Genomic DNA, 22,076 nt, shown 5'->3' on the forward strand with positions numbered 1-22,076 from the left:
TTATTACAATGACAGAGAAATCAGACATCAACTCTCCCACACTCTAACACTGTCACCACTACATTTTTGAAGACCATTAAGAAGACCTAAACTATTTGTGAATTTGCTCAAACTACCAACTGCAAGAACCAATCTGTTTTGATCCCTTCCTGGAGTCCCATCCTAAATCAAAGTAGTATAACTGAACCTTTTAACTAAAGTTTCCTTTCTAACCAACCTACAGCAAGAGAAGTCCCTTGAGAAATCTGGTGTGTGAGTTTAGATTTGCATATTGTTCCCTATAAACCTTGATTTATAGCTTATAAAAAAAGTATTCCTTCAGATTTGTATCCTTAAAAGTAAGTGTTCATCACAGACATCAATTCCAGGAGACGGAAAGTTGACAGTATTTTACTGGGTGCTGCTCCTCCCAGTAAATCTCCTCTTGCCTCCCAGCCAGAATTGCTTCCCTAGAACTAAACAGAAAGATGGACTTCTTAGAGCAACAACAGATTGAGCTCAGACATTGATTCAGAGGGAAACAGAATGACTCATGAAACTCAGGTTATACAGAGAGATTGCTAGAAATAAAACAAGGAATGAAGGTAGAGAGTTTGGCACCTGAATAAGAAACAGCTCCTGTAAGAGAGGAAAGCTAAATATAGAACTCATCTTCAACACCAAGTCAAGTCACTGGTGCCTTTCAAAGGTATGGGATGAAATCTCTGGGGATGAATTACTGAAATCAGACAGTAAGTTGACCTGAAGCCAACTACCACTCTCATCACATCCATCTCAGTATGAGTGAATTCCAATTTTACCCATTAATAAGAGTCTGGCCAAGGACTTGCAAAGAAAAATGTTGTCAAGCATCCATCTCAACTTCATTCTGGTGGAAACAAGCTGACTTTAAAATTGGCAATAAAACTCCTACAAAAAAACCCCAACTCCAAAACACACCGCTAAAAAAAAAAAAAAAAGACCTGGCAGGACTGATGGGTTGATGGGTTTGGGTATTTTTACAACGTCCTTTTGAGACATTGTTTTTAAAAGGCACCTTTTCAATTCTGTTGAGGCAGTATAAATTCTGCTATAGGAGAGATTATATCAAGAACAAATTGTCATACTGCTACCCTGCATTTTTCCTTAGTCTCTTGGATGAACAATCATGCACATGTTTTCATTTGCATGTGCAAATCAAAACATTTGCCTATAAATACACCTGATCGGATATAAATTGGCAGCCTTCTACAGAAGTCAATGTACTTCATTAAACACACATAGATTGAGAATACGCACAACTTATTGTAGGACTGGAATCCACTCTTTAAATTATCAGTATATTTCATGCATATGACGGTACATACAGAGCTGCGAGCATGGAGTTAGAGAAGAAGCTGCTGTGCTTTGTGCATCTGGTTGGTCATTTCATGGGGCTTGATCTTCACAGGGTGAGGCAGATCAACCCAGGGAGAACAGACTGTGTTTCTCTGGCAGTTTTGGCATAATAAAGATGATGTTACTCAAAGTTGCAGCTGAGTAATCAATCTGTTTTTCATTGGAGATCTCTGTCCTCTTCCAGTCATTTATCTCGCTTTCAGGTTTCCATCCAGAAGGGATTTCAAACTCCTCTCTAACGCAGTAGCTGTCTAACTCTGTTTGAGCTCAGGGATCCCTCTCTTTTTCAATTCTGAATCTCACCAGCAGCCAACAAGTTCATCCAAAAGCATCCTACTTACCTGTCCATACCACCAGCTTCTTAACCACTCTGGCTAGCAGACCTTTCTTCCCCATCATTAGACTCATCTTCTCCCATTTCAACCTCTCTTCCCAGTACCATAATGTTTTATGGTTCAAAAACTGCCCTCTCCTCCTTGCTGCTCTTTATACCCATTCTCCTATCATTGCTTGCCATCATCTTTCTCATCCCATCTTTCATTCTGATGATTAGTCCATGCTTCCTTGCAACTTGCTTTCAAATTAAAATTAATAGGAATGTGGAATACAAGTGGTTTTCTGCAAATAAAAAGCACATTTATCTTCAAAGGTGTCTTCATCAGACATGACTTATCAACCTATCAGAGTTCTCGGGGTTCCCAATGGTACTAGCCCGCACAAACTGAGCATCTGCCACCATTACACCCTGAAGAATGTTCCTCTGTATTCTGAATTCAAAGGAAACATTCCTTACACACAGAACAGAATCCTTAGGAAAGCAGGTATGTTAGTGTGCCAAGGAACCGGCAGCCAAGAGAAACCTCTGCAGAAGAAACTGCCATCCTTTAAAACATCCTACTAATTTTTGGTTAGAAGGTCATTACTTTTAAAGAGGAGGCATCCACATTAATTCAGGAATCTTTCGGCAATCTGCTTAGTCCTCCTCAAGGCTAATCAGCATGTCTTGAAGGTAGCTGGCTCAGCAACCTAGCAGACAAGTGATTTTAAGTAACCTCCTTGTCTGTTATTAGGAGGGAAACTATCAAGGGGCAAAGGAATTTTTGAAGCAGAGCATCTGAATTTTAGAGAATACAGATCTTCCACTTGAGTAGCAATTGCATATCATAAAGAATATGTTCTTCAGCACCAGCAGGAAAGCTTGTTTTGACTCAGAGCTTCCCTCAGCTTTGAAATAATTGGCACTGCATTTCTTGAATATGTCCAGAACCGTATCATACTGACTGTACATATTATTAAATGCACTGCATGAAATTCTTTTCAGTTAAAATAGTAATTTCCTAAACACGTTCCTTTGTTATTAGTACAAAGACCAGCAACATTTCTTGCCACTTTTACATTTATCTAATTTAATATCCAAGTGATTTAATAAACCACTTACTTGCATTTGGCAGCTCAAGTCCCATTCAAATTTTTGCTTACTACCGTTTTTACAGTGTATTTAATCTAAATTTATCATAAAAAGGCCAGCTACATGAACTCTACTCGCTTGATGCTGATAGCTCATCGTTAGAAGGGAACATCCTATGTGAACAAAGCCATTTTCTACTAACAATATTTGAGAGACACCACCAATATTGGATGTCAGCTTTGCCACTTGTCTGAAATGACAGAATGCTTATACTCACCAGAGGCAAGAACAACTAGAGAGGAAAACTCAGTCTTCAACTACTGACTCAAGCTGGAGTTGCCGAGGAAGAAAAACAGGTGCAGGCACCAATTAAGCAAAGGTGCACAACTGAAATAAACTCTGCATTTTTAGCTGCTCTTGGAATTAAATGTCACATTTGGCATCACCTGTTGCAGAAATGAAAAACCATATGACTGTCCAGAGGAAAGGCAGGTTTAGAGAACAGACTGACAGTCACCACAAATGTGATTTACACTGTTAACAGCTTTTTGAAAAGATGGAAAATTTAGGATTGCATTCACTGCACACTCAGATTCTTGTCCTGCAGATGGTCTTCACGACTGACTTTCTGCAGCTCCATCCTTCTTCACAACATCGAAGTCAAAAGGGGTAAAACTTCCAGAAATTATGTCCATGAGGGCAGACACGAGATACAAGTGTAAATGTCCCTATTCCTGCAGTCACCAGCCCACAGCTGACTTGCATAAGGACCCTCCATGCCCTGAGAAGTTTCATAACAGTTTATTGATGCATCTTCAATGGGTGCTGAAGTACCAGTTTGCCGTATGGAGCAAGTTCTGCTGGTTTGCAGGTACAGATACTTTTCCACCCTGTAGAGTAAACCTCTCAGTTTAGTCCTCTAAGGATGTGAAGCTCTAGGGTTAACTAAGCCCCTAACCTTATCGTAAGGGCTGCAAGAAACACAGCTGAGGAATGAAATGTGCCTCTTCCACAAGATCCAAGGAAAAAAAACCTGAGACAGGTGTATAAGAAGAAGAAGAAGGAAAACCAAGCATAAGGAGAAAGGTTAAGCTGTTATTTAGAAAACATTTGTGAAGAAACCCAAATCTCAACTAGAGCAACTAAAAGGAAGCAGGGTTGGTCCACTTCATCTGTCTTCTGTATGGGGCTCCAGCAAAACAATCAAGATGTTCAGGTATTTGCATAACATCACACTCACTCACCACTCCACACACCAGTGCTCTTCTGACTTCTCTATGCCAAGGGCCAGACAAAACAAATTAAAATCTGGCTTGATGCTGGCACAAATCTGAAGAGTGGCCACTAGATTTTTGTTCTGTTGTGAAAGCTAAATTTGACCAGGTAAGTGTAGAATAGTGAGAACACAGCTGCACCAATAACCTTTCTAGAAGGGTCTGTTGCATAATGTGGAAATGTCAAGCGTGAAAGATAGGTGGTACCTAAAGAGTTCTTGTACAGTAGACTGTATATATTCTTCATTTTTTCCCTTCCTAAATCAACATGCAAGGATTATTTAGCACACTCTAAAACTGTGGCACACAGCATCAGATCAAGAGTATCCAAGATGCCTGAGAAAGGATTTCTCCCTGTTTCCAAAATGCACCATCATTTTCTTTACAGCAGGAGTTCAAGGAACAGTGTCACTTGAAGAGGACATACAGCCATGTGCTGGATGCACCTCTGCAGGTCAGAACCTTTGCAGGTTTATGTCCTGTGCTGGTTTTGGTTGGGATAGAGTTAATTTTCTGCACAGCAGCTAGTATGGGGCTTGGGTTTGCATTTTGCTGGAAACGGTATTGATAATGCAGAGATGTTTTAGCCACTGCTGAGCAGCGCTTACACAGAGCCAAGGGCTGCTCTGCCCCTCACCCCACCCCACCAGTGAGCAGGGGGGCACAGGGAGCTGGGAGGGGACACAGCCGGGACAGCTGACCCCACCTGACCCAAGGGATGTCCCACACCATGTGACACATGCTCAGCATACAAAGCCGGGGGAAGGAGGAAAGGGGGGGCGTTCAGAGTGATGGTGTTTGTCTTCCCAAGTCACTGTTACTTGTGGTGGAGCCCTGCTCTCCTGGGGATGGCTGAACTCCTGCCCACCCACGGGACGTGGTGAACAAACTCGTTTTGCTTTGCTTATGTGCACAGCTTTTGCTTTACCTATTAAACTGTTTTTATCTCAGCCCATGAGTTTTCTCACTCTTACTCTTCCGATTCTCTCCCCCATCCCACCCGGGGGAGTAGTGAAAGGCTGTGTGGGACTGAGTTGCCAGCTGGGGTTAAACCATGACATGTGCCCTTGTAATCTTTAGGGCTTAACCTACCTCTTTGTAACCTCAGTGTTTCAGGAAAAAAAAATATCTGTCTTAGGGTTTTCAAACACATGGTAGAAAGAAACAAACATGCACACTGGGATCAATACCCACCAATCACCTGTTCAGCCTTCCTGAACATCATTGCTTGATAGTACACCTTTCCGTCCTGGAGGACAAGAGCTGGCTTGAAAGAAGATGTGCAAATGTTTTGCTCTGTCCTACAAAAGCTGGGTTTTTTTCAAGCATATAAGCAAAATCAAAGTACTTGTACACAGCAGGAAAACTCCGTAGATAGATATGAGTGGGCATAAAACTGAATATGAAACAGTCTGAGCACTGCCTTTTTTTCCAAACGCTCAGATACTACTGAAAAAGTATTCAATAATTTTATGTAAGTGTTCTAGAAAAACTCTGGCCTTTCCCAATCTTTGGACCACTGTTGTGCTCATTGAGGTCTGGGTAAAGCTTCTTCAGTTTCTTTATCTTTACAGGTCAGGACACTTAAAAGAGAACAAAAAATAGAGACAAAAGTATTGCCACCAAAGTTAACTGCTTATGCAATCATAAAAGAACCACATCACCACATAGCATGCTCACCACATATTTGAAATAAAAGGCACTGCTGTGAAAATTCTTCAGCTTTGTTCTGAAAGCATCCACAGTTCTGACAGAGCAGTATGCAGAACAAGGAGAAGCATGAAAGGAACACAGAGTTGAAGAAGCACGTGGAGACCAGACTGAATTTGAAGTAAGACTGAGTTCCTCTTCTGTTCCAGATAATCCTAGAGATAAGGATTCTGCTAGACTTTCTGATGAAAATTGCCGTTCATTGTGGTTTCAGGTTTGTGCGCTCAGAGGTATCAGCTGCTGAAGGCACAGATTGGTGATGGAACAAAGAGCAGAAATCCCTGCGTTAGATATGGACCGAGCTAACTCTGGAACTGGAAACCATAGTCATTTTGAGACAACACTATGAGTTACTTAAGCGAATTGTAACTACCACCACTGCGTGGTGCTGCACGGGGCTGTGCAGATGTGGGACAGTAGCTAGAGGATCCCTGCAGCGTGCTTTGCTGCACCACGCAGACATGCCTAAATGCTTTTGTAAGCACTTGCTTTGGGAAAAGTAACAACTTCCCAAGGATAACAAAAAAGTTTAACAGCTCCTTGTTTCCAGAGTTGTCCTGACCTAGAACAGCATGAAAAATCTGGCATGTTCTCAACCCAAAGGCCAGTATTTAAACACTACAGACGTTACCAGTGATAAAGGGTCGTGCAATAATTATGATGGGCCATGCAGCTGAATAAGTAACAAAGAAAAACCTTTATTATTAATAAAAAACTAAATCTTATTTAAAATGAGGACAGATTGAAGTGTGAAGCCTGATGCTTTCTCAGGAGAGTCACAGAATGAAAAAGTAGCAAGACAACAGCCTTCCTCCATACCAGGAGCACTTTTTTGAAGATCTCAAAGACTCCTTTACAGATGAAATGAGAAAAGAGTATCAGCGTGACTCATTCGGTCTAAATGTCCTACTTCAGATATGCTAAGTGTCAGATACTGCCTCCATAGTGAATATTTATTCTGAGATGAGAGCAAAATAGCAAAAAGCATAGATAAAAGTTTTGCTTCAAAGTGCATACCATAGGTATGGTAAGAGATAAGAGTTCTCTTTAGGTTGCCATAATCTGTTCAGCAGTGAGGTCAGCTCCAGCTTGAGAAACAAACCCATTGTCTTTAAATAAAAGTGCTACAACTGCTCTTACTGCTAATACTTACTTAAACTTGGTCGATGTTGCAGAGCACAAATCTGCCTAACAATTACATGATTCACAATCACAGTTGCACTTTTGAATTTCACCACCAGGAAAACTCAGTTCAACAAACCACTTAATATCCAATTTTTCACTTGTGGCCAAGTGAGACGGCAGATCAAAGCACCGTGAGAACTCTTGGTACCTCTCCTAGTGTAACTATTACCTACAGACTTGGGACCACCCACTTGATTCCATCAGGACAGTCACCCAGAAAGGCAGGTCTGCACATGCTGGAAAAGCAGCACCGACTAGAAGGTTGAAATCTGAACATACTTTAGAGAGGTCAGGAAACGTCTGGGCACTAAAGAAAATGTCTAGCAGAAAAAAAGAACGTAGTCCAAAAGAGACCAGGGATTCAGTAACGGGGGTACACACAAAGGTACTTCGTAACAGTAGGTGTGATCAAAGGACATAGTCTGCAGAAACTATGACTTCAGTATCAGCTTCGCTGAAGACTGCTGGGTAAGAAGTGACCACTGGTCCATCAATGCCAAACACCAGATGAATTCCTCCTTTGTGAGCTGCTAGCCTGAGCCGCAGCCTGGGAAGAGCAGTGGCACTGTTAAGTTTGAATGCCTTCTATTAGTATGAGGGTGCCTAGGCTACCTTTATCCCTTGTATTTTATCTCAATTTCCTCCAGTCACGTTATTCTAAAGATTTGAGACTGACAAACAGACTAAGGTGCGCACACTGTTTCCTGGACTAAGAGGTGTGTATATACACAAGGAGAAGGATCTTCCAGCTGTAAACCTTATTTCAGGTCACGTTCAGCTGACAGCAAAAGCCACAGACCTTTGAAAAAGTCTATTTTTTAAGTAGGTAGGAATAACCTGGGAGGTGTGTTAGTTTAAAGGAATCAGAAAGGCAAATCAATAGGATGCAGGAATCACAGGTGTGTATAACACAGTGATGTCCAAGCCTCTCAGGAGATAAGCAAAGTCCTAAGGAAAGCTCTCACACTTTGTCCTTGAGGTGGCAGGTACATAGGTACGCAGGAAAATCAGAGATATGCAGGCCACGTGAAATGCTACATTCAGTGACTTTTCTTCAACGCTCAGATGCCTTCCTCAGTATACACTTTGTAATCATGGTAGTGCCTGTTGATAGAAATGTTTTATCCAAAATTAGATGCTTCCTGCTCGGGACTTAATAAGGTGCTGGTTCACTGTATAGTTTAAATCATGTCCAGCCACCGTAAAAAGAGGTGGGTTTTATAAGGCAGCACACAACTGGACGTGTAGACACCAAGCGTAGGGCCAAGTACCTGGTGAAAAGTAAGTAAGTAAGAGACAGTAAAGTGCGACAGTTCAGGGTAAAGCTGAAACAGCAGCCCAGTAACCTGTCACCATTCATGCCTTACATGCTAACGCCGGCTGCTCCTGTCCCCCTGTCCTCTGTTTCTCACTGTGCCACCCCACCCCTCCTGCCACAGCTGGCACTGGGCTCACCAGTGCTGAGCCACACGGTGGGAAAAGGCAGCGTTTGGTAGGGGGGCTCGCTGAAGCACGAGTCAATGCACAAGCACTCAGCAGGAGGTGAGAGGAAGGGCGAGCTGGAGGCAGCCAGCAATTCAGCTGGCACAGGCTGCCGCAGAGCCACTGCTGAAGAGAAAGACAAAACCCTCAGGTTCTAAGTTTAAGCCCATGGAAAAATGTTGGAATTCCCAACTCTGCCATGTTTCTGCATGGCTACAAGTGTCACACCCCAGACTCTTTCAAAGGTAATAGTTAAGTACCTAGCGCTCCGCTGATTCAATAGGCAGTTTTGTCGTTACTAAATGCTGCTGAGATGCCCAAACAGTTTGAGAATCAAGTCCTTCACATCCCTCTTTATAATGGGAAACATTGTATTTCCCTACTGCACAGGGATGTGCATGTTCCATCATGAATCATTGTGACAGTAAGGACCATATACACTCCTAACGGAGTGTGAGAAGAAGAAAACAAACTAAACTAAGAGGGGGTTCTGATCTCATTTGCAGAGAAGTAAATATTGAGTAAATCTTGGATTTTTGTGGAATTATTCTGGATTTGCACTGTCTGAGCCTGAACCCGAGCCAGGCCCAAACTGCGTTCAGGTAAGCCCATTAAACACATCCCAACCCTGTGCCTCTGCTGGGAGCATTCACATGTTTAAAGTTAATCGTGTGCTTAAAGGCTTTGGAGGATCAGGGCAAGAGGGCTCAGCCACTTACAGGACTGAGCTATTCTGCTTTATGTACTAAGCATCTGAAGAAAGTAAGAGTGCAGTTGTCAACACTGCCTCCCAATGCCCTGAAATAGAAGGTTATCATTTAATCACTCAAGTCAAAGTTTGTTCCTCTTTGGGGCCGAAAAAAACCCACCGTAACAGTGGTAGCTTCAGACCTTTGGCTTATGTGGTCCTTTAGATCATCCTTCAACTACAGATATGGTCCTATAGGTGCAGCAACCCCATGTGTATCTAGACAGACAGGATTTAGAGCTTATTTTCATTTAGTCTTGGACAAGGCTCAGGCATTGCTCATTGCTGCTCCTTGCCAGTACCAGGACTCAGGAGCAGGGCAAGACAAAAGCTTCAGGTTCTCCTCAGGAGGACCGAAGATGTGCAGGCAAAAGCAAAGTCAAGAGCAAGGTTTTGCTGAGGCAAAGGGTGATGATGAGAGCACTGAGGGCTGCGGGCAACACCAGGCAAAAGCAGACTGCCTGCTCTTCCCTCCTTGGGATGAACTGCTCCAGACCAGACAGTTAGGCTGCAGCAGAAAAGGGTAAATTACTCCTTTTGGCAAGAGCCTTGGAAAATGGGGTATCAAGTCTTCACTCTTCACCTCCACTGAAAGCAGAAGACATGATGAAAAACATCATGGGAGATTACAAAGTGTGATTAATTTAGTATCAAGGGATCATAACCTTAATAACATTTCTAAATAGGATCACGTAACTTCATAGGAGCCTGTGTTCAATGACCCAGTGAGTTCCTTTCAGGCAGCTGTTGGTCCAGATCAAATCTGAGGTTGAATGGACCCACAGCATAGATGCTGAACCTCCTTGCTGGTGTCTCACAGCCAAGTGTGCTGGGTCTGAACATCTAAGACACAACCGGCACAGGTGGCTTAGGTTTCACACAGCTCATCTCTATTATTCTCCACTGGAATACAAAGTGTTTTTCAGTTCTGAACAACATGTAAAGTTTAAAAAAATTCTCACAGTTCTCCACAATTTCAAATACAGGTTCTCCTCCCCCTTCTTTCTTTCTCTCCCATGAAATGCAGAATGCACATGCATTAACATAATTAAATGAGGGACCCAGGCTAATGAGACTGATTTGGTCTAGGAAAAAAGTGTATAATTAGAGTGCCAAGTAACAGTACTATCAGTGGTGACACGATGCTTGGAGCACCAAAAGGACATTCAGTATGACAACATAAAGGCCTTGAATTTTTGCTGGTGACAAAATCATGTGTGCACATGGAGTAGGTGGAAGAACCAGCCTCCCACATAATGTGCTTAAATGTCCTACCTTCTCCTCGCCCCCGGGACTGGCTCTGCCAGTCATCCATTGCTAGGGAAGCAGATAACAAGCCATTGTCAAGGGCAACCACAAAGCTGCTTGTTTCCTATTACCATCCTTAACATTTTCTATCTAATCAGATTTCCTGTTGGTTGAGGAAAAACTGCCTTTCCTCATTACCAGCTGCTATCCCAGATTTCCCTCTCCCCATCCCCAATACATATTTTGCCATGCTTGTCTGCTTTTCTGTGTAAAAAGGTTATGTATGCCTGGAGGGAGACTAAATGTTAGCAGGGGGAAAAAAAAACCACACAAAAAAAATCCCACATGAAAACAGAACTGTGGGCAAGAGGCCAAGACTCTTGATTATGTGACTGTGACTACCAATGGGTATTTTTAAAAAGACATTTCTCTCATTATATTCCCTCCTCTGGATGTAATAATACAACTCAAATTACTTTTCCAGGAGTAGGCTTCTTTTTATATAACCATGTTTTATACAGAGAGCAACAGCTTATGTTTAAACTACTTAAGAGAACAAATTTAGATTGGATATTAGGAAAAATTTCTTCACTGAAAGGGTCATCAGGCACTGGAACAGGCTGCCCAGGGAAGCAGCTGAGTCACCATCCCTAGGGGTATTTAAATGACACATAGATGTGGCACCTGGGGGACATGGTTTAGTCCTGGACTTGGCAGTGTTAGGTTTATGGTTGGACTCTATGATCTTAAATGTCTTTTCCAGCCTAAATGATTCTATGATTCTATGAAAATGTATTTCAGATGGCCCTTCTCCTGCTAGCAGTGTATTCCTGGCTTGAGGGAAACTATAAAAACACTCTGTGTTTTGCTGCTGCTTGGATGTAATTGTAAACAATGCTCAATGCCCACAGGACCTAGCATCCAGGTAAGGATGTCAGGTCTGCTTGTTTTATTGCATTTGAGAGATCCACAACATTGTAAACTGTAGAATGACTTCGACAAATCAAAGCTAGAACGATGCAGAACCAAGCAGAAGCTCATCTTTTAACTTAGTCCAAAGTTTCCCATAGCATTAGGAAAGGCAACATCCTATCTGAACTGCTATCCAGACTGACAGACCCAGCTGGCACTAGACCCAAATGGAATTTTCCACATTTTGGGAAGACAATAATATTGTGATTTCCTACTGTTCTCCTCTTTCCTTCTACATCTAGCACCTTTTTTTTAAAAAAAAACAACTCTCCTTGCTATAGTTACTGGACCAAGGACCTTCTATCTGTCCTTCAGTCTGATATCAAATGTACTGGCCCTGGATCTATTCTGCTAAGGTGTATTTGAGGTATACCGGTGCCGTGAAAAATGATGACATTACAAGGAGGCTGGTAGGGTGTCAGGGAAAAGAACAAGAAAGCAAGAAAGGTTAATTTAGGAAACACGGACCTAATTTTCTTGTTCCTTCTTTTGCTTTTAGAAACAGGCCTGAGATACGAGAAATGATAGGCCACCTGGTTTGGATACCAGAGCGAGGTGGTATTGAAGCCTTTCAGCAGATAGTACAACGTTCCCCAGAAAAACCCACAAAAAGCCAGGAAAATCTTTTACCTGGTATCATCATACATGCCTAGGGGGTTCAAATCCTGAAGTGATAAATGAGGGTCCCCAAGCATTAACCCTGTATGAAAGTAGTTAAAAAGCGCAGAGAAGAAATCCATCACCTAAATAAAATAGTTAGGCAAAGAGTTGCAAAGTTAGAAACATGCAGGATTTACTATGTGTTCCCATGTTATTACTCAGCAGATACAAAGGTGCATTTTTATCCTCTCTGCAGAGCCTTTCAAGCCTGCAGTTTTCCATAAAACTTCCATCATGACTTTTTACTCAGTTTTCCTAATAGCTTCTTAGTTGCCATACTTTCCAATACCTTCAAAAATGTGTAAATTATGCTATAGGAACAAGTTTAAACATTTCTTTTCGTTCATCCTCAGAGCACAATTGAGCTGTTAATGGCTGGGCTCAGTTAGAAGGTATTCAGGTAGGGCTTGTTTCAGCCACTCCATCAACTCCAACGGACTGGTTCAGTGTTTGCATGGAAAGCACAGTTCAGATCATTTATTTTTCAAGCTTCATGCAAACAAACACCTGAGGATGATACACATCAGTCTTTCAGTGGGTCAAACACCATTGCCAGGCAAAATCAGAGATTTTTGAAGAAAAAGATCAATGCAGCCCAGGCAATTTAAGCTGCAAGAGAGGCTAAAAGGATTCCTGAACATGTATTTTCCCTCTCATGCTGGAGGCAACATCTTTCACAGAAACACATATAGAAGTCACGCAACAATAAAGATTGATACCCCTATGAATCCCCATCAACTCAGATGGTTGTGGGACAAGTCAATATGTCCATAGCTTCCTATGCCCTGTCCAGCAATGCAAAATTCCTGGAGGAGAGGAGGAGGGATAAAAACAGGAAAGGAAAGAGACATTCATCCTTGTATACGGCAATAAAAGATGAAAAGCTTTGCTCTTAGAACCAAACATTTTCAGTAAGATTGATTAACAATACCATATGCCACAGAGGAAGGAGTAACACAGCTGTCGTTGGAGAGAGACAGGATGTAGATTTATGAAGAAGCTAAGAGCAACTGTTGGCTTCCAGGTGACAACACAGCAGAACTGATGCTCCCCCGGTCTTCAGTTACAGCCTGCACCTTGCAAGCTTCTCCCAGCAGATCCTGAGTTCCTCAACATTGAGACAAATGATGCCCCCAGGACACTCGAGCTCTGGAGAAGAAAGGCCCAGCACACCTCCGCTTCCTGCGTTCCTCTTAAACATGCCATTAGTGTGTACATTGTTGATTTAGTCACTGAAAATGATCAGACCTAGCTAAGAGCTAGTCCCCAACAGAAATCCAGCTCCCAGTTTAAGTTCTGCTGAAATAACCATCAGCTTCTGCTGGAGTTACACGAGCACAAGAAAAAATTGAAATACAGCATGTGAGTCAATGGTGCCAAGTTTAGGGCCCTTCTTTTTATGGGTCACACAGAAACTTTTGTTTCACCAAGTATCACTTGCCGAGGATGCTAAGCACCTCTAGTAGCTCAGCTGTCATCGTTTTCCGAGAAGAGCTGGACATGAACAATTCTGGGCTCACGATTTACTCACGAACAACACAAACCCTGACAGAAGATAGGAAATTCATTACATTTTCTAATCCAGAAGAGTGCTACGGGATTCATCTTTCCTTCATGTTTACTGAGTTCAGAATCATGAAATCACAACTCCTATCAAGTCCGCCCCAGAACTGAGAATTAGGCTTCCTGCTTTCAAAACCCCAGTTTTAATATTCAGTTATATCATCACTGAAACAAAAAAACCCCTCTCCTCACACCTTAAACCAGTGTTTGCATCAGACAATGTTTCTGGTAAGATGAGGAAAAAAAAAATGCTATTTTAATTAAAAAAAATTACTTAAAAACACATAGATTTCCCAGAAGTGGTACAAAGAACATTCATGCAAAATCTGGGGTATGTAACAGGAGAAAGCAATTGATTGAAATATTTTGGGCTAACAGTGACAGCTCAGCAATTGACGCCCATCATTACAGGGAGAATAATACAAGTGATTTGTGAGGAAGGACTCCAACCTGCTCGCTTTGCCATTCCTGCAGACTCAGTTGTGGCGGAATCCAGCCCTCAATATTTCATCTTAAAATACATCTACCAGCAGTAGCATTATTTGTCTTGGCAGATACTGGAGCTTATGCAAAAAGTAGAAGGCTTACCATGTGGAATATAAGGCAGTAATGCAAAACATATGGAACAGTAAGAGAATATATTTTTAAAAATTATTTAAAATAGCTTAATCTTATGTACACTAGATGAACAAGTTACAGATACCTCTTTAGTAATTCCATATTAGTAAACACAGCATTAGAAGAGACCATACCTTTGCTTTATCTGAAAAAGAAAACATTCTACTTATTTTTTTCTGCTCTGCATGCATTTCATTTTCCAAAATGCAACCAGGCGTGCATTACATACAAACTTCACCCTGATTCACTTAAGTATAGCTGTCATGAGCATTCTCTAGCGCTATGCAGAAGCCTTATGGAGTGAAAGGAGTTGGGGACAAGCCGAATCTGAGTCTAAGTGCCATATTTTCAGCAGAGTGCAGCTTCAGAAATGTTACTGGAAAGAACCAACTAGGCATCGATGCCGTTTAGGTAGCAAGCAACTTTTGGCAGCCAAAAAAAGGCAGTGTGTAATGATGAGTGCTGAAACAAAAACTTTATTTAAGAAAAAGCAGCGTCACTTTGCTTCCCGCCTAGAACACCACCGTACGCGGATTATATTCTAGTGTCCCGTGATAGCCGAATCAGACACTAACAGGCAAGCAAAGGGGGATATGGAGTGCATCACGCTTCCTGCATCAGTTGCACTACACTGACACAGGCTGGAAAACACACAGCACACTCTAGGGACATACATAGAAAAATAAAAATAATAAAAACAAACAGAACATGGATCCATAGTGCCACAAACCTTCCGGCTCTGTGTTCTCTTTGAGGTGCACTTGCTTCAGTGGGCAGCAGAAGATTTCGTGACACTTAGCACGAAAAGGGGACTCTTTTTTCTTTAATTCCGCAGATTGGATCGAATCTTGCCGTAACATAATGTACTCCTGTGTGCCAGGGGGAGCGTCATCCATAACTGTGGTCACCACATAACAAAATGAACTCAAGTTAGAGCTTGAGGAAAGCAATCTAGAGAATTAAATCAACTACATAATGTCAGGGTGGGGGAAAGAAAGGAGGGGAAATGTTTATAGCAAGGAAGATAAAATTTAAAGTGTAAAGCATCTGAGTCATGGTGGTAGAGGGGTGAGGAAAACATTTACTTATATAAACAATGCTTCTCATAAACATCAGCACTTTATATTGTTTCATGCAACTTTAATAAATAGTAGAATAACACCCTGCTCCAAAAAGCAACAAGGTTCTCTCCAATGTCTTTGCTTTAATCTCCTATAGCACCTGTATCTATTCTGCATGCAGATTAAGAAAAAAAAGCAAACAAAGCATGCTTTTATTGCCTATCCATAGGCAATCTCTACGTTAACATCAGGGAGTAATCATTCCACATCTGGAGGTAATGCAACATCAGTGTATCTTTTCCCCAAAGTAATAAGAACATGCCTTTATCAGAATATATAATTACACACAGTTCCTTACAGCAAGGATGATAATCCAATGACATTTAACCTGATCATCATTTTCAATGGATAGAAGAGTAGATGTACAAGGAGAAAGCACATTAATCCTTTTGATGGTTTTCTTGTAAAACAGCAAGTCATTTTTTAAAGTTGATCTTATAAATCAATACTGCCGTTAATAATATAAATGATATGCAGTCTGAAATGTTTTCTGAATGGGGTCAGACTATTAAATGGTAAAAAGATAAAATGTATAGCACACAAAAAGCTCCAGCTACCTTGAAGTATCACATTACCAGAGAGAATTGAAATGCTTTTCCACCCTCTAAAAAATGAAGCCTTAATAGCAGAGATAGTGAGATTCCTTAGCTTACAGCTTTAAGGCACAGATCATCTCTCAAGAACAAAAATTAAACTCTCTTTCAAAAGGCAGTCTCTAACCACTACTAGTTATTTATAGTGTGATGCAGAGATATAAAACTGCAGCCAAAATCAAGCCAAGATTCTCCAACCCTATGAAAAAAAAAAAACCAAACCCAAAAAACCTCCGTAAAAGTAAAATTCCGACAATCAGCGAAGTTAACTACTGATAGGCTAGTCTAAAACTACAGATGCATGAGCAGAAGTGTTGTCCATTAATTCAAACAATTTAACTGTTTCCTAAATATCTGCCCGCATATAACCATTTTTTAAAACTGTCAGATTTAAGCATGGATCCCTTCAAACAAATATTTTCCTCTTGCATTTTTATGAACTTGATTTTTTTTCTCTGTTATCAAGGATGGTACTAGTAAGAGTCATATCTAGGTGATAAGTAAGCGATTCAACTTGATAGTCTTTCTTTTCACAGTGGGCAGTCACCTTCCTTCAAGACCTCATTAATCCACAGGAGACACTTTGCACCATGGCTCTTGTTGCTTCATTAGACTACTCGCAGTGTCAGTAACACTCACTAATAATCCATATAAAGTGTCATTAAAAAGGATGCATGAGCTAATAGGAAAGCACAAGTGGTTCAAAAAAGAGCAGTGGGTCAATGGAGTACAAGGTCTGGGTTGCCATTTAATTGCTCCCTTAATAACGCTAGTTTTACTTGGGTGTGTTCGAAGGGTACGTATGTGTGAATGAAACACACTGACAGCCCTGAGACTGAAGGGCAGTTGCTGGGAGTAATCACTAAGAGTCAACACCCAAGATAAGCCAAAGACCAACAGCCCAGGTGGGTCACTCCTCTAAAAATACACTCTGCAGAAGCTGCTGTTGCGGGTGTCTGTGTAAAGCCACCAGCAAGCTGCGTGCAGCGCTACTGACGTCAACGGTGCAGGAGCCCTACGGCGCATCCCTCTGACATTTACAGGGATAAAGGATAACGTGCACCATGAAACACGAATAGCCAGCAGAGGAGTGAAATGCACGGCTACCTTCTGCCAGCAAGCTGACTGACACCCAGCAGAGCCTGCCCCACTAACAAAAACTCAGCTTTGGGCAAAAGGCGGGTGCCTTCGCTGACCCTCTTTGGGCAGACTTCTCCCTGAGAAGTCCTGTTTGACTGGAGAATTCAGAGAATTACCCACAAGGTTCCATGCTGGATGGTGCTGGGCTGCCACTTAAGTGAAAGAAAGCAGAAATCAGGGTAGCAGCTGCTAGACAGGGTCTGCAGGGGAGGAGATACTAGTGAGCACCCAGAGGCGCACCTAGCCACAAGGGCTGTTTGGCACTGGGCTAGGATTTCTCAGCTTCTGCAAGCTCAGAGGGCTCATGCGGCATAAGCAAGCCAACTCCGCGGACTGATGCCATTCATGAAGTGTTTGACAGTTGTTTGACATCATTAGGTAGGTCCGCCCCTAGCTCAGGCAAGCTCACTAACAACGACAGGTGGGGAAGACATAACTGGTCCTTCACCAGTGTACTTACACACTCGTATCACCACCTACACACAGACTTATTTAAATGTGAATAAGCCACAAAGAGAACTACACCTTCAATAAGTGAAGAACATGCTGAAATCAACAAAAGCACATCAGGTTACTAGAATCCAGGACAGCAGGTGCGAATGTATCTTGGGTTTGAGGACCATCATAACACTGACATCTGGAGCAAACCCTAGGAACCACAGCTCTAATAAAGCCTTAATGCTGCAATGATGTATGGATAACTTAATTGATGTCAGTGTTCTGAAGGGAACAGCCAAAACCTTTTCTTAACGTGATGAACGGCCTCAAGTCAGGCTGAGAATTTATTACAAAACCAGGAACACCCCTGACCCCAACACATCCTTTTCCCTGCTGTGATGACAGCCAGACACCCTCATGGAGCCACTGAAATCGCAGTCACAGGACCTCAATTATGGGTCCCAAGAACTAATACACAAGGAAGTTTCAACAACACAGAATCTAATGTAAACAGCTTTAAAGCCTCATAATGTCTATTTTTGATGACTAAAAATAATCAGTGCACAACTACGAAAGGATCATTATTAAACAACTGTGAACAAGCACTTTGGAAAAGGGAGAAATATCACCAGGAATCTGCTATGATTTTGCCAACGGAGTAAAAAAAGCACTTATGAAAGAATCACATATACACCAGAGTAGAAGAGAAATGGTAAATTTTAGGGAATTAACAAAAGTCCAAAGCACTATTTACATACTGTGCTACGTAGAGCAGAGGACATTGTACTCAGCTGTTCCCTCCATTACAGGCTCTGCCGATTGCAGGACCTAGGATATGCTTACACTCCTCTGTGTAATGCACAGATACATGAGCTACCTTTCAATCAGCTAATTGGGGTAGTAATCACAAGCCAGCACCAAGCTCAACAAGGGAAGCAGAAGACCCATGAGAAGCCTGGCAGCTGCCCAGCTTCACTCCATCACATGGATGCTGTTTTCAGGAGTGGTTAGAAGAAACCTTCATTGAGGCACATCCACATTTCCTTGGCTACATTCCTGAAGGCAGATGTGTAGTCATCCTGCCAGCCACCAATATTCGGCTATACCTCTGTCGTTACACTTTAGCAGCTGTTCACTCTGATGTTGTCCCCCATCCTCATGGGTAGAACACCTCAGTGGTCTGTGTTTCCTTCTTCCTCTGAGTAAAACCAGGACAAGACTTCATATGTCATGGACACAGGTCATTAAGATACTAGTAAAAAACTTGAATACTCTCAGTTGCAAGATGATAAATGAATACTTCATAGCTTAAAAAAAAACCTAAAAAAATTTGTATTTTTTCTTCTCCCCACCCTCCCCTCATAATTTGAAAGAGACTGAAAACACAGCAGTTGTGTACACATGAGAAGAATTTGCTTAAAAGTTAGCATAAAATAGCTGCCGTAACTAGTATGTTTCCTACATTAAAACGTTCAACTTGCTAATCATCCTGTAGCCATCATCTAACTTGCTATCATCCTGTAGCACATTCCTTAGTTTTTCAAAAAATAAAAATTAACAACAATAATTAAAACTTCCTGTCAACAAGCCAGTAGCAAAACAATTCCTTCTTCCTATAAGCCTTACTGAGAGAGAGGAAAGTGATCTTTAGGGTGACTGCCGGCACCAGGATGCTTTTCAAGATAAACTCCAATATGTTTGCTTTATATAAACACACCAGCTAAACACTCTGGTGGTTTGTGTCTTTCTTTTATGTCCAACTGCATTTCAGTCCCTTCTAGAATTGCCAGAAACCATAACATCAGCCCTGTCCATAGGCCTTGGCTCAGATTCTAACTGAATAATCTTTGATATAATTCAGAGCTGTAAGGAAGCATCTCGTTTTCCTGCCTGGTTTTACGTGATGAGACCTCAGCTCTGCCAGCTAAAGACTGTAGCAACTATAGGGTAAACATGTATTGATATCCAGGCAAAAGGAAACCTCATGTTCCTGTTAGACTGTTGTTCTTGAATACATGACACAATTTAACACAAAAATTTTATACTTCCATGGATCCATTCCCTCCTTGAATGACCTTTCAGGTCATTACCCGAAACATGAATTTCCTTCCTCTTCCTTCAGTTCCCTTACTTTTTTTAGTCTGGTTAGTTTCACATGCTGCAAGCCCCAGGATACTTATACTTGCAATAACTTAGTTTTTCTGGCATTTTGGAAGGACTAAAGTCATAGCCCTACACTAGATCTTCAAGCCATGAAGAGCATTAGAGTGCCTCTTAAATCATGCATCCACAAAGTGAAGAAAATCCCCTCTCTTTGGCACAAGGGAGCAAACTGTAAAAGAAACATTCCCCCAATAACAACTTTCAGAAAAGTAAGACCAGCAGTACATGCCTCACCTCTGTAGCCTGCCAGGCTGTGCTATGAAACAACACTGCGATGCTCACTGAGCACCTCCTTCACCCTTTGCCTCTTCCACCCACAAGAAGGAATGAAAGGTCATGAGTGAAGTTACCCAGGACCCTGAGGCTGTTTACAAATATGTAGGATTTTTATTTTTTCTTTTTAGGGAAAACATTGGGTATCAAGCTGCTTTCAGCTCCTTACAGGAACAAATCTAAAAAAACCCTGTCCAAAATAACTTGCTTTAAGTGACTGTCTGCAGGACGGGGAATGGGTAGGAAAGTTGGGTATTTTTCTCTAATAACATTTTCCAGTTGAAGCAGCTGATGCAAAGCTCTCAGGTATACACACAGTAACTTTTTTTTGCTTATTTTTGTTACTGCTTTGTTTTCTCCCCAGTTTATTTCAGTTGAAGGTGTGATTTTTGTTCACCACCTGAACAACATAATGAACTCAGGGCACAAAAAGATTTACAAGGTAATTAAAAAAAAAAAAAAATCTGTTCTGGAGTTGTGATACGCTCAAACCCCCTTAATGGCAACACAGTCTATCCATACCATCTTCCTATCCAGCTTTGCCAAAATCTTGACGAAGTATTCTTACCGAACAGTCCTGGCACTTCTGCGTCACCCAGAAGCCTTACTTTCAGGCTTGCATCTGTGTGCTGGCAGCTCTGAAGCCTGGTTGACCCTGACTTGCAGTTTTCACAATGAAGACAGATATCACAGGGAACACACACAGTCAAATTCTCTAATTCTTATTTACAACAAGCTGTTGCTGGAGTGCCTCCTATTGCCCCACTCCTTTCTCCCCAGTACACTATCAAAACCAGGCATCGCACTAGAAATCCACTAGGTCATTCAAAGTTAAAAACCAAACCAGCAAAAATGCCTTGTGGAAGACACAACTTTTACCTTGAGTTTCTTTACATGATATTTCAAAATTAAAATTCTGCTCAAAATGAACTCTCGTTACATCTGGAGGCTGCTGCTGGACAGGGTCCGTGACAGATGACAGCCTGCCAGCGACACAGCAGCACAACTCGTTCACTCCTCTTACTGGCAAGCAATGCCTAGTCTTTTGTTCTCAAACTAATACCATAAATTTCCTCCATGGCAACTCTTTCTCTGTGCTTATTTTTGAACTGATATTAAAAGGACAGTTTTATGGTGTGCATGAATAGACCATAAATTTTGAGATAGGCAATAGCTGTCTCTAAGAGCTCAGATACTTAGAGTCTTGGGGAAGCAAACCCCTTGCCCAGCAGAGGGCTTTTACTACTTGAACTAATGATTTTTCAAACTGCTGATCTAAATTAGATTGCAGTTGCTTATTAGAGGTTGAGGCTTTTGGGATTCAACAGTGTATGATCTAAGAGCTCTTTTCTGTGTCTGGTGGAAGAGGGAGAATAAAACCCTATTTATGGCATAAATGTCACAGGAATATTTAAAATTCATCATTGATGTCCAAGTAATAATCCTTGTGGTATTATCCAACTCCTGCTGTGATTGCCATGTAAGGCAGAGATTCCCAAACATTTCTATAGCCAGCAGCAGCCTGGACATCAGCATGCACCCAGCCCCTGGGGAAGATTCCCCATCCCACATCAAATACCGGTTTTGTTTGTTGTATCTGTTTTTGTTACCCCAGCAGCAGCTGCAGCCAACCACGCCAGCTTGAATCTCATCCAAACAGCCTCAAACTGCTGCAGTCACAGCAGAGGCTGCAGCATAAGGACCCCTAAAGGTTTCTGCCAAATCCTAAACCTACTTGGGGGCCTCATTCCCAGATGGAAATGAAGCAGTGAACAGAAACCCCTTCTGCAAAAGGCTGCAGGAGGAGATGGAGTCCCTCAGTCCTACTCCCAGGGCTTGGTCAAGCATGTGCAAAACAGAACATCCAATCTGGCTCATCAAGTGTGACACCTTCCCCCACAATAAAATAGGAACAAACTCCACTTATATCTGTTCCGTTTCATCCACAGGTGGATTCTGCTTTCCCAGACAGTGCTCCTCCCTGCCTTAGATGGATCGTTGGTAGTTATTGCACAGTCCCTTCCTATACACTCAACAAAATCCTTATTAGAGAATCAAGAACAATACGAGCCCAAATGATGCAGTTAAAACCCGCTTTAGGCA

At 41.9% G+C, this 22,076-nt stretch overlaps 1 protein-coding gene across 2 annotated transcripts in view; it reads right to left on the minus strand.

Annotated features, from left to right (window-relative positions):
* Positions 1–22,076, minus strand: part of FGF13 (fibroblast growth factor 13) — a 263,357-nt gene that overhangs the window by 105,397 nt on the left and 135,884 nt on the right. Inside the window, exon 2 of one of the 2 annotated variants that reach the window (XM_005232749.4) lies at positions 14,976–15,143. The exons of the other annotated variant lie outside the window; for it this stretch is intronic. Within the exon in view, the coding sequence (XP_005232806.1) occupies positions 14,976–15,143 (168 nt within the window). The remainder of the gene's footprint in view (positions 1–14,975; positions 15,144–22,076) is intronic. 2 annotated transcript variants of the gene reach the window in all.

The sequence above is a fragment of the Falco peregrinus genome, chromosome 13 (assembly GCF_023634155.1).
Source record: "Falco peregrinus isolate bFalPer1 chromosome 13, bFalPer1.pri, whole genome shotgun sequence".
Lineage (NCBI taxonomy): Eukaryota > Metazoa > Chordata > Aves > Falconiformes > Falconidae > Falco > Falco peregrinus.